The sequence below is a fragment of the Oncorhynchus mykiss genome, chromosome 8, assembly GCF_057628025.1.
Source record: "Oncorhynchus mykiss isolate SJ-2025 chromosome 8, ASM5762802v1, whole genome shotgun sequence".
Classification (NCBI taxonomy): domain Eukaryota; kingdom Metazoa; phylum Chordata; class Actinopteri; order Salmoniformes; family Salmonidae; genus Oncorhynchus; species Oncorhynchus mykiss.
The window spans coordinates 45,057,235-45,074,637 of NC_143029.1; the positions used below are offsets into that span (position 1 = coordinate 45,057,235).

At 42.6% G+C, this 17,403-nt stretch overlaps 1 protein-coding gene across 1 annotated transcript in view; it reads left to right on the plus strand.

Moving 5' to 3' along the window:
- The first annotated feature begins 7,977 nt into the window (after positions 1-7,977).
- The window catches only part of kcnq3 (potassium voltage-gated channel subfamily Q member 3), a 161,400-nt gene continuing 151,974 nt past the window's right edge, over positions 7,978-17,403 (plus strand). The window contains exons 1-2 of the mRNA XM_090243467.1: positions 7,978-8,330; positions 8,861-9,226. Coding sequence (XP_090099593.1) covers positions 8,922-9,226 — 305 coding nt within the window. The 5' untranslated portion in view covers positions 7,978-8,330; positions 8,861-8,921. The remainder of the gene's footprint in view (positions 8,331-8,860; positions 9,227-17,403) is intronic.

Below are 17,403 nucleotides of genomic sequence, written 5' to 3' on the forward strand. Positions count from 1 at the left end.
ATGGTTTACTCACATTGGCTGCAGTTAAGCAGAGCCCGCAGGTTTTGGTAGCGGGCCGTGTCAGTGGCACTGTATTGTCCTCAAAGCGAGCAAAGGAGATGTTTAGTCTGTCTGGGAGCAAGACATCGTGGTCCGCGACGGGGCTGTCTGTTTTTTTGTAGTACGTGATTGACTGTAGACCCTGCCACATACCTCTTGTTTCTGAGCCGTTGAATTGCGACTCTACTTTGTCTCTATACTGACGCTTAGCTTGTTTGATTGCCTTGCGGAGGGAATAGCCACACTGTATGTATTCGGTCATGTTTCCGGTCACCTTGCCCTGATTAAAAGCAGTGGTTCGCACTTTCAGTTTGCGCGAATGCTGCCATCAATCCACAGTTTCTGGTTGGGGAATGTTTTAATAGACGCTGTGGGTGCAACATCACTGATGCACTTGCTAATAAACTCGCTCACCGAATCAGCATATTCATCAATGTTATTGTTCAACGCTATGCGGAACATATCCCAGTCCACGTGATCGAAGCAATCTTGAAGCGTGGAATCCGATTAGTCGGACCAGCGTTGAACAGACCTAAGCGCGGGTGCTTCGTGTTTTAGTTTCTGTCTATAGGCTAGGAGCAACAAAATGGAGTTGTGGTCAGCTTTTCCCGAAAGGAGGGCGGGGGAGGGCCTTATATACATCAATGAAGTTAGAATAACAATGATCCAGGGTTTTGCCAGCACGGGTAGCGCAATCGATATGTTGATAGAATTTGGGGAGCCTTGTGTTCAGATTAGCCTTGTTAAAATCCCCAGCTACAATAAATGCAGCCTCAGGATGTGGTTTCCAGTTTACATAGAGACGAATGAAGTTCTTTCAGGGCCGTCGATGTGTCTGCTTGGGGGGGAATATACACGACTGTGATTATGATCGAAGATAATTCTCTTGGTAGATAATTCGGTCGACATTTGATTGTGAGGAACTCTAAGTCAGGTGAACAAAAGGACTTGAGTTCCTGTATGTTGTTATGATCACACCACGTCTCGTTAATCATAAGGCATATACAGCCCCGCCCTTCTTCTTACCAGAGAGATGCTTGTTTCTGAAGGCGCGATGCGTGAAGAAACCAGGTGGCTGTACCGACTCCGAAAGCTTGTGTCGAGTGAGCCATGTTTCCGTTAAACAAAGAACGTTACAGTCTCTGATGTCTCTGTGGAAGGCAACCCTTGCTCGGATTTCGTCTACCTTGTTGTCAAGAGACTGGACATTGGCGTCAGAATACCTGCAGACGGTACCGGGTGGCGCAGTGGTCTAAAGCAGTGCTAGCTGTTCCACCAGAGACTCTGGGTTCGAGCCGACTGCGACCGGGAGGCCCATGGGGCGAAGCACAATTGGCCCAGCGTCGTCCGGGTTAGAGAGGGCTTGGCCGGCAGGGATATCCTTGTCTCATCGCGCACTAGTGACTCCTGTGGCGGGCTGGGCGCAGTGCATGCTGACCAGGTCGCTAGGTGTACAGTGTTTCCTCCGACACATTGGTGCGGCTGGCTTCCGGGTTGAATGCGCGTTGTGTTAAAAAGCAGTGCGGCTTGGTTGGGTTGTGTTTCGGAGGATGCATTCCTACCCGAGTCCGTACGGGAGTTGCAGTGATGAGACAAGACAGTAACTACTAACAATTGGATACCACAAGAAAAAGGGGTAAAAAATAATACATGCAGACACAGAAACACACAAATAGGTGGTCAGTTCAGTCATCTGTGCCCAATGCAGCAATTGCCTTCTACATATTCTTACCTCTTTGTTGATGGACATCCATTGAATTGTTTCTAGTTTATATTTTAGAAAGAATGGAGAAAGTGCCAAACACAGTAATTTGCACAAATATTAAAAGATAGGTGGTATCATAATAAAACAATATCAATTTAGATTATACAAGGGAGAAACCTTACCTTAAATTGAGGAGATCTTTAAAAAATTCCATGAAGTGCCTGCACCTGCTGTTTTCTCAAATTCAAATCACATTTCTCAGTTGGGCAGTTAGGTTCCTGCAAGAACCCCCAAGAACGAAGGAGGTTCTCCTGATAAACCCAACCTCTTATGCAGCTCTTGGAAGAACCTTTTGGGGACATTTTTCAGTTCCAAGAACTCTAAGGTTCTTCGAAGAACTATGAGGATCTTAGAAGAATCCTTGTTGAACCCATAATGTTTTTGCATGTGGCCATCTGTTGCAGCACAAATGTGCAACATTGTAGCCCACACGTCAGACAAGAAATGTGCGCTGTTATTGTAGAGCCAATATAGCCTACAATGGCCATGATCTGTTTTTGATTTATGATGGAATACGCGTTATGCTAAATTATTATGGACTTACTGTGCATTTTCAGTTCATCTGCATTTGCATGTAGACAGTCTCTTCCATGAAACTGCATTGCCTGATAACACGAAAAGGATCAATCAAACACATTTGATGTGTCATAGTGGTCTCTGACTTGTGGTCAGACTCGCTCAGGTGGACTTGAACTTATACATTTTTTCAATGCACCTAGGGCCAGTGAAATGTGTTGATTTATAGGGTCAGTCATAGTAGTACGGCGCCCCTGGAGAAAAGTATGGTTAAGTGCCTTGCTCAAGGGCACATCGACCAATTTTTCACATTCTCTATGCAGCTGGAGAGAGTGTATCTCCTACCACATGAAATATGTTGGATTAGAGCATTCAAATATTGTTGTTAAAAGAAATACTGAATCTATATATAGGCTATGGCTGAATCAATGTATCTAAGAATACATGTCTCTAATCATGTGCCTTCTCAGTCTGAACTCCAGACTTGGCTCAGTTGAACCCATTCTGTTTCTGCAGTTTTAGAAGCTGAGTGGTGAGTAAAATAATAAGTAAACTCTTTCCTTTCATGAAGACAGAACAAGAGGTGTCAAATGTCTTGATTGAGGAAGTGTCACACGGGGCTATTGCAGCTTTCGACAAGCAGAACCTATGTTGAACTCTGCACCCAAATCCCCACTGCCTACAGCTTACAGACGGTAGGCAATTAAGGTCACAGTTATGAAAACTTAGGACACTAAAGAGGCCTTTGTACTGACCCTGAAAAACACCAAAAGGAAGATGCCCAGCGTCCCTGCTCATCTGCATGAACGTGCCTTAGGCATGCTGCAAGGAGGCATGAGGACTGCAGATGTGGCCAGGGCAATAAATTACAATGTCCATACTGTGAGACGCCTAAGACAGCGCTACAGGGAGACAGGACGGGCAGCTGATCGTCCTTGCAGTGGCAGACCACGTGTAACACCTGCACAGGATCGGTACATCCGAACATCACACCTACGGGACAGGTACAGGATGGCAACAAAAACTGCCCGAGTAACACCAGGAACGCACAATCCCTCCATCAGTGCTCAGACTGTCCACAATAGGCTGAGAAAGGCTGGACTGAGGGCTTGTAGGCCTGTTGTAAGGCAGATCCTCACAAGACTTCAAACGTCTTTTTGGCCACATGTCAGCGTAAATGTAATTCCTGTTCATCATGTTAAGTTTGTACGTTGCAATTTTGTTTGTTTCCTTGAATATTTATGCAGATTGCATCATTCTAATAATATTAATAACATTAACATTGCTGAGTATATAAAGCTGTAACTATTCCAAATGTGGGATATGCATAGGCTCTTGAGGAGCTAAGACACCTCTATTAGCCTCATTGTAGCTACAAAACTGTCAGTGTTCAAGTTTAACATGTGATGACAATACAACAGAACAGATTAACAGGAATGACATTTACTCTAACGGGTGGCCCAAAAAAGATTGAGCTTAAAGTCAAGCCCCTACAAAGTGCACCTCTACTCCAGGGTTCTTCCAGGAACCTGCTGCTTCATTGAACCATTTAAGGTTCCTCCATGAACCCCTCAACTAACCGAAGGTGCAAATATGAACCAGTGACTAGCAATGGTTCCTTGAGGAACTCCACAGGTTCTTTGAGGATCTCCAGGGTTTCTTGAGTCACCACTAATTCTAATAGTGTAGACTGCTATCCATAGACTTGTCTGTCCATTCGTCCACCCACCATGCACTCTTTAAATAGTGAAGGCCTACTTTGTATTAAAGATAATGGCAAAAAGCACAGGCCTGTTCCTTCTTAGCTCAAGATTTTGAAGAAAATAAAACGGATCTGACTATATAAAGTGATCTATAACAGTGCTTTGGTCCGCGATGCTTTAGGCTAGAAACAAGCTGTAAAATACCAGAGAAAGATGTGACTCCGATATCTATGGGAATATCATTGTTTTGTAGACAAAAAAATGACTTTGCTTAGGAAGTAATCTAATTCTGTCACTATCACTTGATTTAAGCTATTAACTTTCTGTACAATATCACATGTTTAAAACCAGACAGCTTTTAGGGAAACACATGTGACCTTCTCTCGTTGGGTTAACAGAAGAGTAGCCAGCAGTTAAAGCTTACATTTTTCTGAGTCGTTAGGCCGACTCTGTCTGGGGTGGAAAGGTAGGCCTAAATTTTGAAAGTACCATGTAAGGATTCCTAATGACACCTCAGATGTAATTATTTGCAAACAAGACACACTGATTTGGCATTGGAGAAATATGATAAGATGAACACATTGGCCTATCTCTCTGTCCTTCCTTAGCCTGGAATTTTGGTAATTTGTGTAGTATTATAAAATACTCTGCTAATATGCAAAATAATGTAGAATTTTATGAAATTTTTATAAAATGATAGACTCATATAATGGTTTTACAATAAAGGAGATCTTTCCACCCCTAATCTTGTCCATGAACCCTCAACCTTCTGGCCCGCAGCCTTGTGCTCTGTCAAAATCCCTGCATTGCCATGTAATGCTAACAGATCAAAGACCAGTTTCTAAAACTGCATATCTAAGGCTCTGGTCTGTTGAAGAAGTGAGTTTAAACAGTAGTCATTTTCTCTGCTACACACTTTGTTTTAATTATTATTTTGGGTTTAGGGGAGGGTTAGTTGTTTTATTTGTTTTTTGTCAAGCATTTAGGAAGGGTTTAGGTCAAATATATTTTGATGAATGCAGTGCCATTCATTTTCATTTTAGAGCAGTCTGATTTTCTCCATGTAACCCTTAATATAAATAAAGTTCACTCCCTTACTGTTTATTATTTATCCTATTGCCAAGTCCATTTACCCCTACCTATATGTACATACACTACATTACCAAAAGTATGTGGACACCTGCTTGTCGAACACATCATTCCAAAATCATGGGCATTAATATGGAGTTGGTCCCCTCTTTGCTGTTTTAACAGACTCTACTATTCTGGGAAGACTTTTTCCAATAGATGTTGAAACATTGCTGGAGGGGACTTGCATCCATTAAGCCACAAGAGCAATGTTGGAACATTGCTGGAGGGGACTTGCATCGTCGGGCACTGATTTTGTGGGCGATTAGGCCTGGCTTGCAGTCGGCATTCCAATTCATTCTAAAGGTGTTCGGTGGGGTTGAGGTCAGGGCTCTGTGCAGGCCAGTCAAGTTATTCCACGCCAATCTCGACATACCATTTCTGTATGGCCCTCGCTTTGGGCACGGGGGCATTGTCATGCTGAAAGAAGAAAGGGCCTTCCCCAAACTGTTGCCACAAAGTTGGAAGCACAGAATTGTATAGAATGTCATTGTATGCTATAGCGTTATGATTTCCCTTCACTGGACCTAAGGTGCCTAACCCAAACCATGAAAAACAGCCCCAGACTATTATTCCTCCTCCACCAAACTTTACAGTTGGTACTATGCATTGGGGCATATGCATTCTCCTGGCTGCCGCCAAACCAAGATTCATCCATCAGATGGTTCACTCCAGAGAACGCGTTTTGGGGGGACAGAGTGGCGCAGCAGTCTAAGTGCAGCGGTCTAAGTACCAACTACAGACCCGGGTTTCATCCCGGGCTGTATCACAACCAACCGTGATTGGGAGTCCCATAGGGCGGCGCACAATTGGCACAGCGTCGTCCGGGTTAGGGGAAGGTTTGGCCGGGGTAGACCGTCATTGTAAATAAGAATTAGTTCTTAACTGACTTGTCTGGTTAAATAAAGGTTAAATAAAAAAGAATACAAAAAAAGAATGCGTTTCCACTGCTCAAGAGTCCAATGGCAGCGAGCTTTACACCACTCGAGCCGACGCTTGGTGCGTATGGTGATTTTAGGCTTGTGTGCGGCTGCTCGGACATGGAAACCCATTTCATGAAGCTCCCAACGAACAGAGGCAGTTTGGAACTTGGTAGTGAGTGTTACAACCGAGGACAGATTATCTTTACGTGCTTCAGCGCTCGCCGGCCCTGTTCTGTGAGCTTGTGTAGCATACCACTTTGCGGCTGAGACATTGTTGATCCGATACATTTCTGCTTCACAATAACAGTTCTTTAAGTTGACTGGGGCAGCTCTAGCAGGGTAGACATTTGACTAACTGACTTGTTGGAAAGGTGGCATCCTATGACGGTGCCACGTTGAAAGTCACTGAGCTCTTCAGTAAGGCCCTTCTACTGCCTGCAACAGGTGTGGCTGAAATAGTTGAATCCACTAATTTGAAAAGGGTGTCCACATACACTATATATCTACCTCAATTACCTCATACCCCTGCACATCGACTCAGTACTGGTACCCTGTGTATATAGCCAAGTTATCGTTACTCATTGTGTATTTATTCATTGTGTTGTAATTGTTATATTAAGTAAGCATTTCACTGTTAGTCTATACCTTTTGTTTACAAAGCATGCAACAAATTTAAATACAATGTGAAGCTCCAGTCCAACAATTTCTAACTGAACAGTGACACCTACTGGTATATGACTGGTAATGTACTTCAGTAGTAACCAGCCTACCATGTTACATGCTGCCAAGACAGGACACGTCGCTTGCGCATTGCAAAATAAATGTACACATGTTATTCAATCATTGCACCCACACTGCTCTCGAGCATCTGTGTGGCCAGGCACTAAACTAGAAATTGGTTCTCTTTGTGACGCTCAACGTGCTGCAAGTTTGGCCTCTCCCATCTCCTATTTGGTTTTTAGGAACGTATACCCACGTGCCAACTCCTCATTGTTTTTTTAGGAGCATATACCCACGTGGGTGATTGAAAGATGAACTTAGGTCCACACTCGTCGGTTGCGGCAATACACCTAAAGTTGGTTGCCAACCACCATATAAAGTCCAAAATAATAATAATAAGCCTTAAGGAAGGAGGAGAGATGACTAGAAATGAATATTTCAACCTGCATATCCTGATCGTGTCTGATGTGGGTGGGCAAAATCAATGTGCGTACGTTGGTGCGGCCTGGTCAGCATGCAAGACTATGTGCCCTGCTTAGCTTTGAAAATAAGCTATGTTGATTCAGCTGAGCTACATTTAGACATTGATCAGCTTCCATAGTCATTTGCATAGACTACCTCAAATAAAATGTCTAATCAAATATAGAATTCCACTTCATTTCAATCACCCAATACATGAATAGGATTAAAAATATCTTTAATGTTTCCATGTGGAATTCTCATCGCAATTTCAAGGTATATATAGTTCTGATGATTATGTTGAAATTAGATTCATGTAACAACCTGTTAGTCAGATGTAGTCAATGTATTTAAATTGACAATTTACCCTAATTGCAATGTTACACTGCTGGTTGAAATGAGAAGAAAACGTTTTTTCAAATCCAATGTATTTTCCACGTTGATTACACCTACATTGATTACCTTGAAAACCACTGTATGCCCAGTGGGTGTTGCAAATCCTATTTGCGCCCACTGACGTCCATATATTTTTTTTGTATTACTTCAGGAGCCTATAAAATTCCTAATTACAATTTGCTTTGCTTATCACGAACCATTAACACAATATAAAAGTAATAAATAGGCAGTGCCGAATCTAATTTGATAATCATGTGATATTTACATAATTGTGCGGACGTGCAAAAGCGGTCGGGGATGCGATGTCAGCAATGCATCCCCTGCTCCAGAAGTCTCCTGTGCTGCAGCCCAGGTTGAAGACGTACAGACGTCGGTTCTGGCTACACACTAAATTATACTGCTGCTCTGTCGCGCTCCACGTCCGTGGGCGTGGCCTAACAGATCGTCTGGGTAGCCAGGCAACTTGTTCTCGCCACTGTAAGAAAAAGGAATCTTTACCTTGTGTCGTTGATGCTTCAATTTCCGTATCGACTCCTTTCTCCTCCTCCACGCAAGACTTCTCATCCGTACCCCACCTCTCATCACAGCGTTGGTTTTATCGGGAGCGGCAGGTGTAGACTGGAAGGAGGAAGCCGCGACATAAATCATGCTTTGTCGGGAGCAGTCGGCTTTGGAGCATGGGTAGGCTACGGGTCAACTCCCTGTGGACGTTTCGTCCCTCATGGATAATTTAGCCAGTGTTGTGAGCTCGCCGAGCCTATGTTTTTCTATCAGTTATTTTCACATTTTAGCGATGGAAATACAAGGTGTAGTAGCCTATTAACTGTTGACAGTCTGTTAAGGGTTATGAAATAACATGCCAATTGTTGCTCGAATCTTCTTAATGTGGTCGAATGTTTCCATTCATGGCTACATTATTGTTTCATCACTAGGCATTAATAACCTACTCTGGCACGCTTCCTAATTGATAGCCTTGGCTGCAAACACAGCACCCAATTGAATAAGCTGAGCTATTCAATTGCATGAGCTATTCACTAATACATTGTCAAGTGTGCAAAGTAGCTATAGCCCCCCCTCCCATATATATATATATATCTCACACACACACCCTTTATGTTCTCACCAGTCAGACTGAGGAGCACCTCCCTTTATGAAGGGGACCAGTTCCTTAAATGACCCTCTGCTGAAGTCATCTTGATTTATCCCCTCAGATCATGACATGCGGCTCATACCAGATCTCCATAAGCGAGGCGCCAAGGATCACGAGTGAACATGGGGATCAGGTCCAGAAATGTTGCTAACGGTTCAGAGGAGCAGAGGGACAAAAAGTCATCAGCCCTGCCCGTGGACTTGGACCAAGAGGCTGGGGTGGACAAAGATGGAGCTCTCTTGTTGGTGGCTCCGGGTCGGGAAGATTTCAAAAGGAGCACGCAGGGTTTTGGACTGTTGGCCAAGACGCCCCTGGGGTACACGCGACCCGTTAAGCGGAATAACATCAGGAAGCGAAGAATTCAAACCCTTATTTATGATGCCCTGGAGAGACCGAGAGGATGGGCGCTACTGTACCACGCGTTTGTGTAAGTAACCAAAATATCTATGTGAAGTCTGTTTTACTCACACACATACATAACTTGTTCCCTTTGTTCTACAGTATTTCAATTTGAAACATTTGCTGAGAAAAGTCTCTGGCAGAATACTGGATAGAAATAAAAAAAAGCACACCTGGCTCACACCTTGGAAAATAATCCAATATCAAGTCAATTTTATTAATTTTAATATCCAAACCGTTTATGTAAAAATTATTGCCCTAAGATAAAAATGGAGGTAGACAGCATTATATGCTCAGAGCATCTCAAGTGTCTCACTTATCAGTCTCGCCCAAGTAATTTGAGTATAAGTAGTCCACCATTTCCAAGACTTAGCGCTCACAATTTAATACCATTTTTTTTAAGCCAGTCTTTTTGTAATGGAGCAAAATGTATGGTTTTGCTTTCATGTGTTTTTCCATGTCACAACTCTCTTCACAGATGAGTAACTGTGTGTATGTAAGTCTGGTAATCCTTTAATTTAGATTAATTGGAGAAGTGGTTGTTTTTAAGTCAATGAAAGACGTTTGTTTCACCAGAGGACAACAAAATAACACCTAAAGGGGATGGATGCCCCAAACCCAAAAGCAAATGGATCTCAAATGAAATGGTGACCAATAGTCTAGGGCAGGGGTGGGCAACTTTGATGGGGTGGGGGCCACAAAGAAATGGAACTCATCATGAGGCGCCGCAGTGGGTCTGCGTATCCACATCAGTCCATTAGCAAAACATTTTAGTGGACCCCCTCGTGAAAGCAGAGATACTTAAAAAGTATTCATTTTCTGCACATTTTGACATGGGGCATAGTGAACGTTTTTCTGTTTTAAAGCAAGTTTGCTGCAATTCTAAACATTTTGCTATGGAGCGGAGAGAAACATTAGCAGTTTTACAGCTAATTTCATGCAGTTCTACACATTTTGCAATAAAATGGAGGCAAATGATAACAGATGATCAATAGGTCAGTAATTCGACCATGCTTACTACGATTTTAGATAGCTGGCCGCTAAACATTTAGTTGACATAGGCTAACTGAGTGACTGCTGATGCACAACCACATTTTTGAAATTGCACCTTGTGTATTGTATTATTCTAACTCTCAACAGTAAGTTGAGACCCAGACTGAGTACCCAATTTGTGTGAAATTGGTCCGTGGGCCTACAAAAGGGGGTCCGGGTTCCACCAGTTGCCCATCCCTGGTCTAGGGAATTGACTCTCATGACCATTCTTGATCTTAGCCTAATGCTGTAACTCAGTGCAGTTCAAGAAGAGTTAAGAAAATATTTACCGAATAAAGTAAAGGATAATAAAAAAGTAACACAATAACAATAACAACGCTATATACAGGGGGTACCTAGTTGGTGTGCGTGGGTACAGGTTAGTTTAGGTAATTTGTACATGTAGGTGAAGTGGCTATGCATAGATAATAAACAGCGAGTAGCAGCAGTGTAAAAAACAAATGGAGGGGGGGGGGGGGGTGTCGTCAATGTAAATAATCTGGTGGCCATTTGATTAATTGTTCCGCAGTCTTATGGCTTGGGGGTAGAAGCTGTTAAGGAGCCTTTTGGTCCTAGACTTGGCGCTCTGGTACTGCTTGCCATGCAGTAGCACAGAAAACAATATATGACTTGGGTGAATGGAGTCTCTGACAATTTTTTGGGGCTTTCCTCTGACAACGCCTAGTATAGAGGTCCTGGATGGCAGGAAGCTTGGCCCCAGTGATGTACTGGGCCCAACGCATTACCCTCTGTAGCGCCTTACGGTCAGATGCCGAGCAGTTACCATACCTGGCGTTGAGGATCAACGTAGCAGACGTGTTGTTACCTACCCTTACTACCTGGGGGTGGCCCGTCAGGAAGTCCAGGATCCATGTGCAGAGGGAGGTGTTTAGTCCCAGGGTCCTTAGCTTATTGATGAGCTATGAGGGCACTATGGTGTTGAATGCTGAGCTGTAGTCTATGAACAGCATTCTCACAGGTGTTCCTTTTGTCCAGGTGGGAAATGGCAGTGTGGAGTGCGATTGAGATTGCGCAATCTTTTGGGGCGGCATGCAAATTGGAGTGGGTCTAGGGTATCTGAGATACCTGTTGATGTGAGCCATGACCAGCCTTTCAAAGCACTTCATGGCTACCGACGTGAGTGGGGTGGTAATTATTTAGGCAGGTTACCTTTACTTCCTTGGGCACAGGGACTATGGTGTTCTGCTTGAAACATGTAGCTATTACAGATTACATTTAGCTCATCTGGTTGGCTCGTGTCACTGGGCAGCTCACGCCTGGGTTTCTCATTGTAGTCCGTAATAGTTTTCAAGCTCAGAGACAATTTAGTAGGATCTGATCTTAATTCTGTATTGACGCTTTGCTTGTTTGATGGCTCGTCTGAGGACACAGCAGGATTTTTTTTATAAGTGTCCGGATTAGTATCCCGCTCCTTGAAAGCGGAAGCCTTTAGCTCAGTGCAGATATTTCCTGAAATCCATTGCTTCGTACGGTCACTGTGGGGGCGATGTCGTCTATGCACTTATTGATGAAGCTGATGACTGAGGTGGTGTACTCCTCAATGCCATCGGAGGAATCCTGGAACATATTCCAGTCTGTGCTAGCAAAACAGTCCTGACCACTTTTTTTATTGATCTAGTCATTGGTGCTTCCTGCTTTCATTTTTTCTTGTAATCTGGAATCAGGAGGATAGAATTATGGTCAGATTTGCCAAATGGAGGGCGAGGGAGATCATTTGCAGTGCTTGACTTGGGCAGGAGCTCACTGGAGCGGAGTACCGGCATCTCAAATTTTCTACTGCTTGAGCTCCTGTTCCTCTTATAGAATGTTAGCTCAAAAGTATTGTGGAGCTCCTGCACCTCAGTATAAACAGTACCTGCACCTATTCCAGTGCAAGTCAAGCACTGCTCGTTTGTGCCTAGGTGAGAACTATATGTGTGGTCCATTGCAGGGGCACATTTATATATCTGTGTTAGGCTCAGGACTGCATCTGTTAGGGTCCTATTTGGTAGCATCAGGAGTGTGTGTGTGGTAGGGTCAAGAAGAGTTTGTGTGTGTGCTCTATGGTACATTTAGCGTGTGTTTGTGGTCATTGACTGAAGTCTTTGCACTTCGCAATTGTGGTAGGAGTGTGTATGTGTGTGTTCACGCACGTGTGTTTTTAAAATTTGATTTAACCTTTATTTTGACAGGAGTCAATGCTGAGACTGGACAGGCATGTGACCTTTTTTGACTGTTCAAGTACTCGCACTGAAAAAAAATATGTGTGCATTTATCTATATGCTAAAAGTGAGAAACAATGGCTAATTTATCACAACCTTTACAGATGATGAATCCTAATTGCTAAATTGGACATACCTACTAATTTAAGGGTTTTTCTTTATTTTTACTATTTTCTACATTGTTGAATAATAATGAAGACATCAAAACTATGAAATAACACATGGAATCATGTAGTAACTAAACAAGTATTAAACAAATATAAATATATTTGAGTTTCTTCAATTTGGTTGAGGTTGGGTGATTGTGGAGGCCAGGTCATCTGATGTAGCACTCCATCACTCTCCTTCTTGGTCAAATAGCCCTTACACAGCCTGGAAGTGTGTTGGGCTATTGTCCTGTTGAAAAACAAATCATAGTCACACTAAGCGCAAACCAGATGGGATGGCATATCGCTGCAGAATTCTGTGGTAACCATGCTGGTTAAGTGTGCCTTGAACCTAAATAAATCACAGACTGTCACCAGCAAAGCACCCCCACACCATCACACCTCCTCCTCCATGCTTCACAGTGAGAACCACACACGCGGAGATCATCTGTTCACCTACTCTGCGTCTCACAAAGACACTGCGGTTGCAACCAAAAATCTCAAATTTGTTCTCCATCAGTCGAATGTCCATTGCTCGTGTTTCTTGGCCCAAGCAAGTATTTTCTTCTGATTGGTTTCCTTTAGTAGTGGATTCTTTGCAGCAATTTGACCATGAAGTGGTGTAAACCTTGCCGCCATTGGACTCTGGAGCAGTGGAAACCCGTTCTCAATGCATATTGGGTCATGTAGTAAATAAATGAGTCAATTAAAAAAAACAAGTGCCATTTATTGGAACTGTAACATCAACTGGTTATATTATAAAGTAGTCCTGTTTTGCTCAGTTGGTAGAGCATGGTGCGTGCAACGCCAGGGTTGTGGGTTCAATTACCACGGGGGATCGTTATGAAAATCAATGCCTTCTGGATAAGAGCGTCTGCTAAATGACTAAAATGTAAAAATGGCTGTGCATTGGCATAGACTTGTTTTGTTAGTTTAGCAGACAAGACAATCTTATTTCCAGAGCCCTTATCACAGTGAACACCTATTTTATAGTGTAAAACATTATTTAATATAACAGAATAAAATGGAACAAAGTACTATGGCTGGAACAGTTGTTTTCAGTAATTATTTGAAACGGTGCTCAAATTGGCAAGTTGAAAGACACCATTTTGTAGTGTTAGAACGTCTTCTTTTCGATATACAGATGTTCAATTGACTTTATTATGCTTTTTCCTTGGAATTTTCTACATGGATGAACAATTGTACATTGAACATGGCATGGGATGAATTATGTCCAGGACATCTGTCTGGTGAGTAGGCCTAGGCTTAATGACTGATGAAAATACGCACTTTGTCTTTATCAAACTAATGTTTTTGCATATTTTCAGTGTGGAACTGTCTATTTTTAGGGGGCTAATAGCCTAGGCTAACGAATTCTAAATGCCATTAGCAGTTCGCAAAGTAGGGTTGTCACTAACGTTAGTTACCACAGCCACAAAGTCATAAACCATGCTTGTTTCTACAATTTTGCTTATTAAAATCAGATTTTAAACCTTACTCTTAACCCTAGCCACACTGTTAACCTTTCACCTAACCCTATCCCATCAGTTAGATACCTTTTTCTAAGCATTCATTTCTTTACACACACAGCGCTTGTGCGTGTGAAGCTAGCAGACAAGACAGAATGCAATTGAGTGAGTGAGACGGAAAAGGGAATTTAGGGAGCAGAACTGTGTGATGCTTGGTTTATTTTCTTTTGTGCCCTGTAAAGCGCTACAGAGGGTAGTGCGTCTGGCCCAGAATGTCACTGGGGCCAAGCTCCCTGCCACCCAGGACCTCTATACCAGGAAGGTGTCAGAGGAAGGCCCTAAAAATTGTCAGACTCCAGCCACCCAAGCCATAGACTGTTTGCTCTGCTTCCGGGAATATCTGCATTGACCCGTTTTGCACTAACTCTTTTGACTCATCACATACGCTGCTGCTACTGTTTTATTATCTATTCTGTTTCCTAGTCACTTTACCCCTACTAGCTATATGGACATAACTACCTTAATAAACTCACAGCACTGCATATCGGCTCAGTACTGGTACCTCGTGTGTGTATATAGCAAAGTTATCGTTCTTTACTCATTGTGTATTTATGTTGATATTTTTCTATTTTTCTCTCTGCGTTGTTGGGGAGGGCCCGTAAGTAAGCATTTCTCTGTTGTTTAAGAAGCATGTGACAAATACCATTGTATTTGATTTGAAACCCACTCATGTTACGAGACACTAGAGGTGCATACACTTAAACGAGAGAGGGAGAGGAACAGGATGGACAAATACAGATAGATGGTGGGAGAGAGAGGAAGGGAGAGACGTTGTGCATCAGCAGTTCTAGCCTGGATCAGTATAGTGATCCTTGGCATGCAGACAAACTGGTGCACTCATTGGCAGACAGCTCCCAATGCCTATGCTCTCAGAGTAGAGATGACTGTATAATGCCTTGCTAATATGGAAGTCTTTCCTTTTACTGGAAAAGGAAAGACTGCAATTACCAAGCAGAGCATTTCCTTACTTGGTTTTCATCATGGCATGTAACAGATGTTTATTTAAAAAAAGGGGATGCTGGACGCGTACTGGCCAAAACATTATTCCGACTCAAAACTATTATTATTTTTACGAAAGTGAGAGTGCATAGAGCCCAAAAAGTGTGCGCTAGAGCAAGTTAGAGTAAACATTTGAGCTACATGCCTTCTTCACATGGAATTACATATACCAGTGGAGGCTGGTGACTTGGAAAATAGGAGGGTGGGAGACACACGGTATAGGTGCGGACCAGACGCAGACGTCAAAGCATGTTAAAATACCACCAAAGACCAGTCATTTTAACCAAAACATTTGAATAAAGACATTTATAGTAACATTATTGGGAATGGGAATGATAGGACTACTTAGTGTTGGGAAGGGATCACAGTAGTGATTATTTGAGGTGTTCAGAGGCTTGACTTTAGTGCAGGACAGAGGGGTGTACTACAAAGCAGGATCAAGGAATTAGCAAGCTAACTTTCAAGATGATTCGATACATACAGTGCATTCGGAAAATATTCACACCCCTTGACGTTTTCCACATTTTGTTACGTTAGTTATTTTAAAATGGATTAAATAGTTTCTCCCCGCCATAGAACTAAAATTATTTCTGAGTTGGATGACCATTCAAAACGATTTTTCCCAGTCGGATCTCTTTTTCGCAGTTCCCAATTGTCTTGAACGCTCGGAAGTCTGAGATTTCCGATTTCCTAGTTGTTTTGAACAACGCATTCGTCTCAGTGGAGGGAGGGAGGGAGGGAGGGAGGGAGAGAGAGAGCATGGGCCTCTCACGGCCCATGCTCTCTCCTTCCTTTCCTCCGGTGAGGCTGACCAGAGAGAGGGGACACCGTCTTCAACCCGATGGTGAAGTCGCACCGCATCTGCCTTGTTCAGAAATTCATGACCAGAGAAAGTTAAATATTCCTCTATTAAAATAGACACAACAAGCTGCTAATAATAATAAAAAAGCAGGGCTGTCGATACACTTGGTTGCTCATTCACTACAGCACGAGTGAAAGTAAGGACAAGTGGGTTTTATGTTTTGTAATAGTGTTGAGTAAAAACAGTGACACACTTAAACATGAACTCACTCGTAAATTGGATTTAACAAGCGAAATCAATAAGGAAGCATAGCTTTCACCTGGTCAATCTGTCATGGAAAGAGCAGGTGTTCATAATGTTTTGTACACTCGGTGTATACAGTTGAAATCAGAAGATTACATCCACTTAGGTTGGAGTCATTAAAACTCGATTTACAACCATTCCACAAATTTCTTGTAAACAAACTATAGTTTTGGCAAATCGGTTAGGACATCTTTACAAGTCATTTTGCCAACAATTGTTTACAGACAGATTATTTCACTTATAATTCACTGTATCACAATTCTAGTGGGTCAGAAGTTTACATACACTAAGTTGACTGTGCCTTTAAACAGCTTGGAAAATTCCAGAAAATGATGTCATGGCTTTAGAAGCTTCTCATAGGCTAATTGACATAATTTGAGTCAATTTGAGGTGTACCTGTGGATGTATTTCTAGGCCTATCCTCAAACTCAGTGCTTCTTTGCTTGATATCATGGGAAATTCAAAAGATATCAGCCAAGACCTCAGAAAATGACCGTCATTATGTTTGGAGGAAAAGGGGGAGGTTTGCAAGCCGAAGAACACCATCCCAACCGTGAAGCACGGGGGGTGGCAGCATCATATTGTGGGGATGCTTTGCTGCAGGAGGGACTGGTGCACTTCACAATATAGATGGCATCATGAGGCAGGAAAATTATGTGGATATATTGAAGCAACATCTCAAGACATCAGTCAGGAAGTTAAAGCTTGGTCGCAAATGGGTCTTCCAAATGGACAATGACCCCAAGCATACTTCCAAAGTTGTGGCAAAATGGCTTAAGGACAACAAAGTCAAGTTATTGGAGTGGCCATAACAAAGCACTGACCTCAAACCTATAGACAATTTGTGGGCAGAACTGAAAGTGTGTGTGAGTAAGGAGGCCTACAAACCTGACTCAGTTACACCAGCTCTGTCAGGAGGAATTGACCAATATTTACCCAATTTATTGTGGGAAGCTTGTAGAAGGCTACCTGAAATGTTTGACCCAAGTTAAACAATTTAAAGGCAACACTACCAAATACTAATTGATTGTTTGTAAACTTCTGACCCACTTGGAATGTGATGAAATAAATAAAAGCTGAAATAAATCATTCTCTCTACTATTATTCTGACATTTCACATTCTTAAAATAAAGTGGTGGTCCTAACTGACCTAAGACAGGGAATTTTTACTG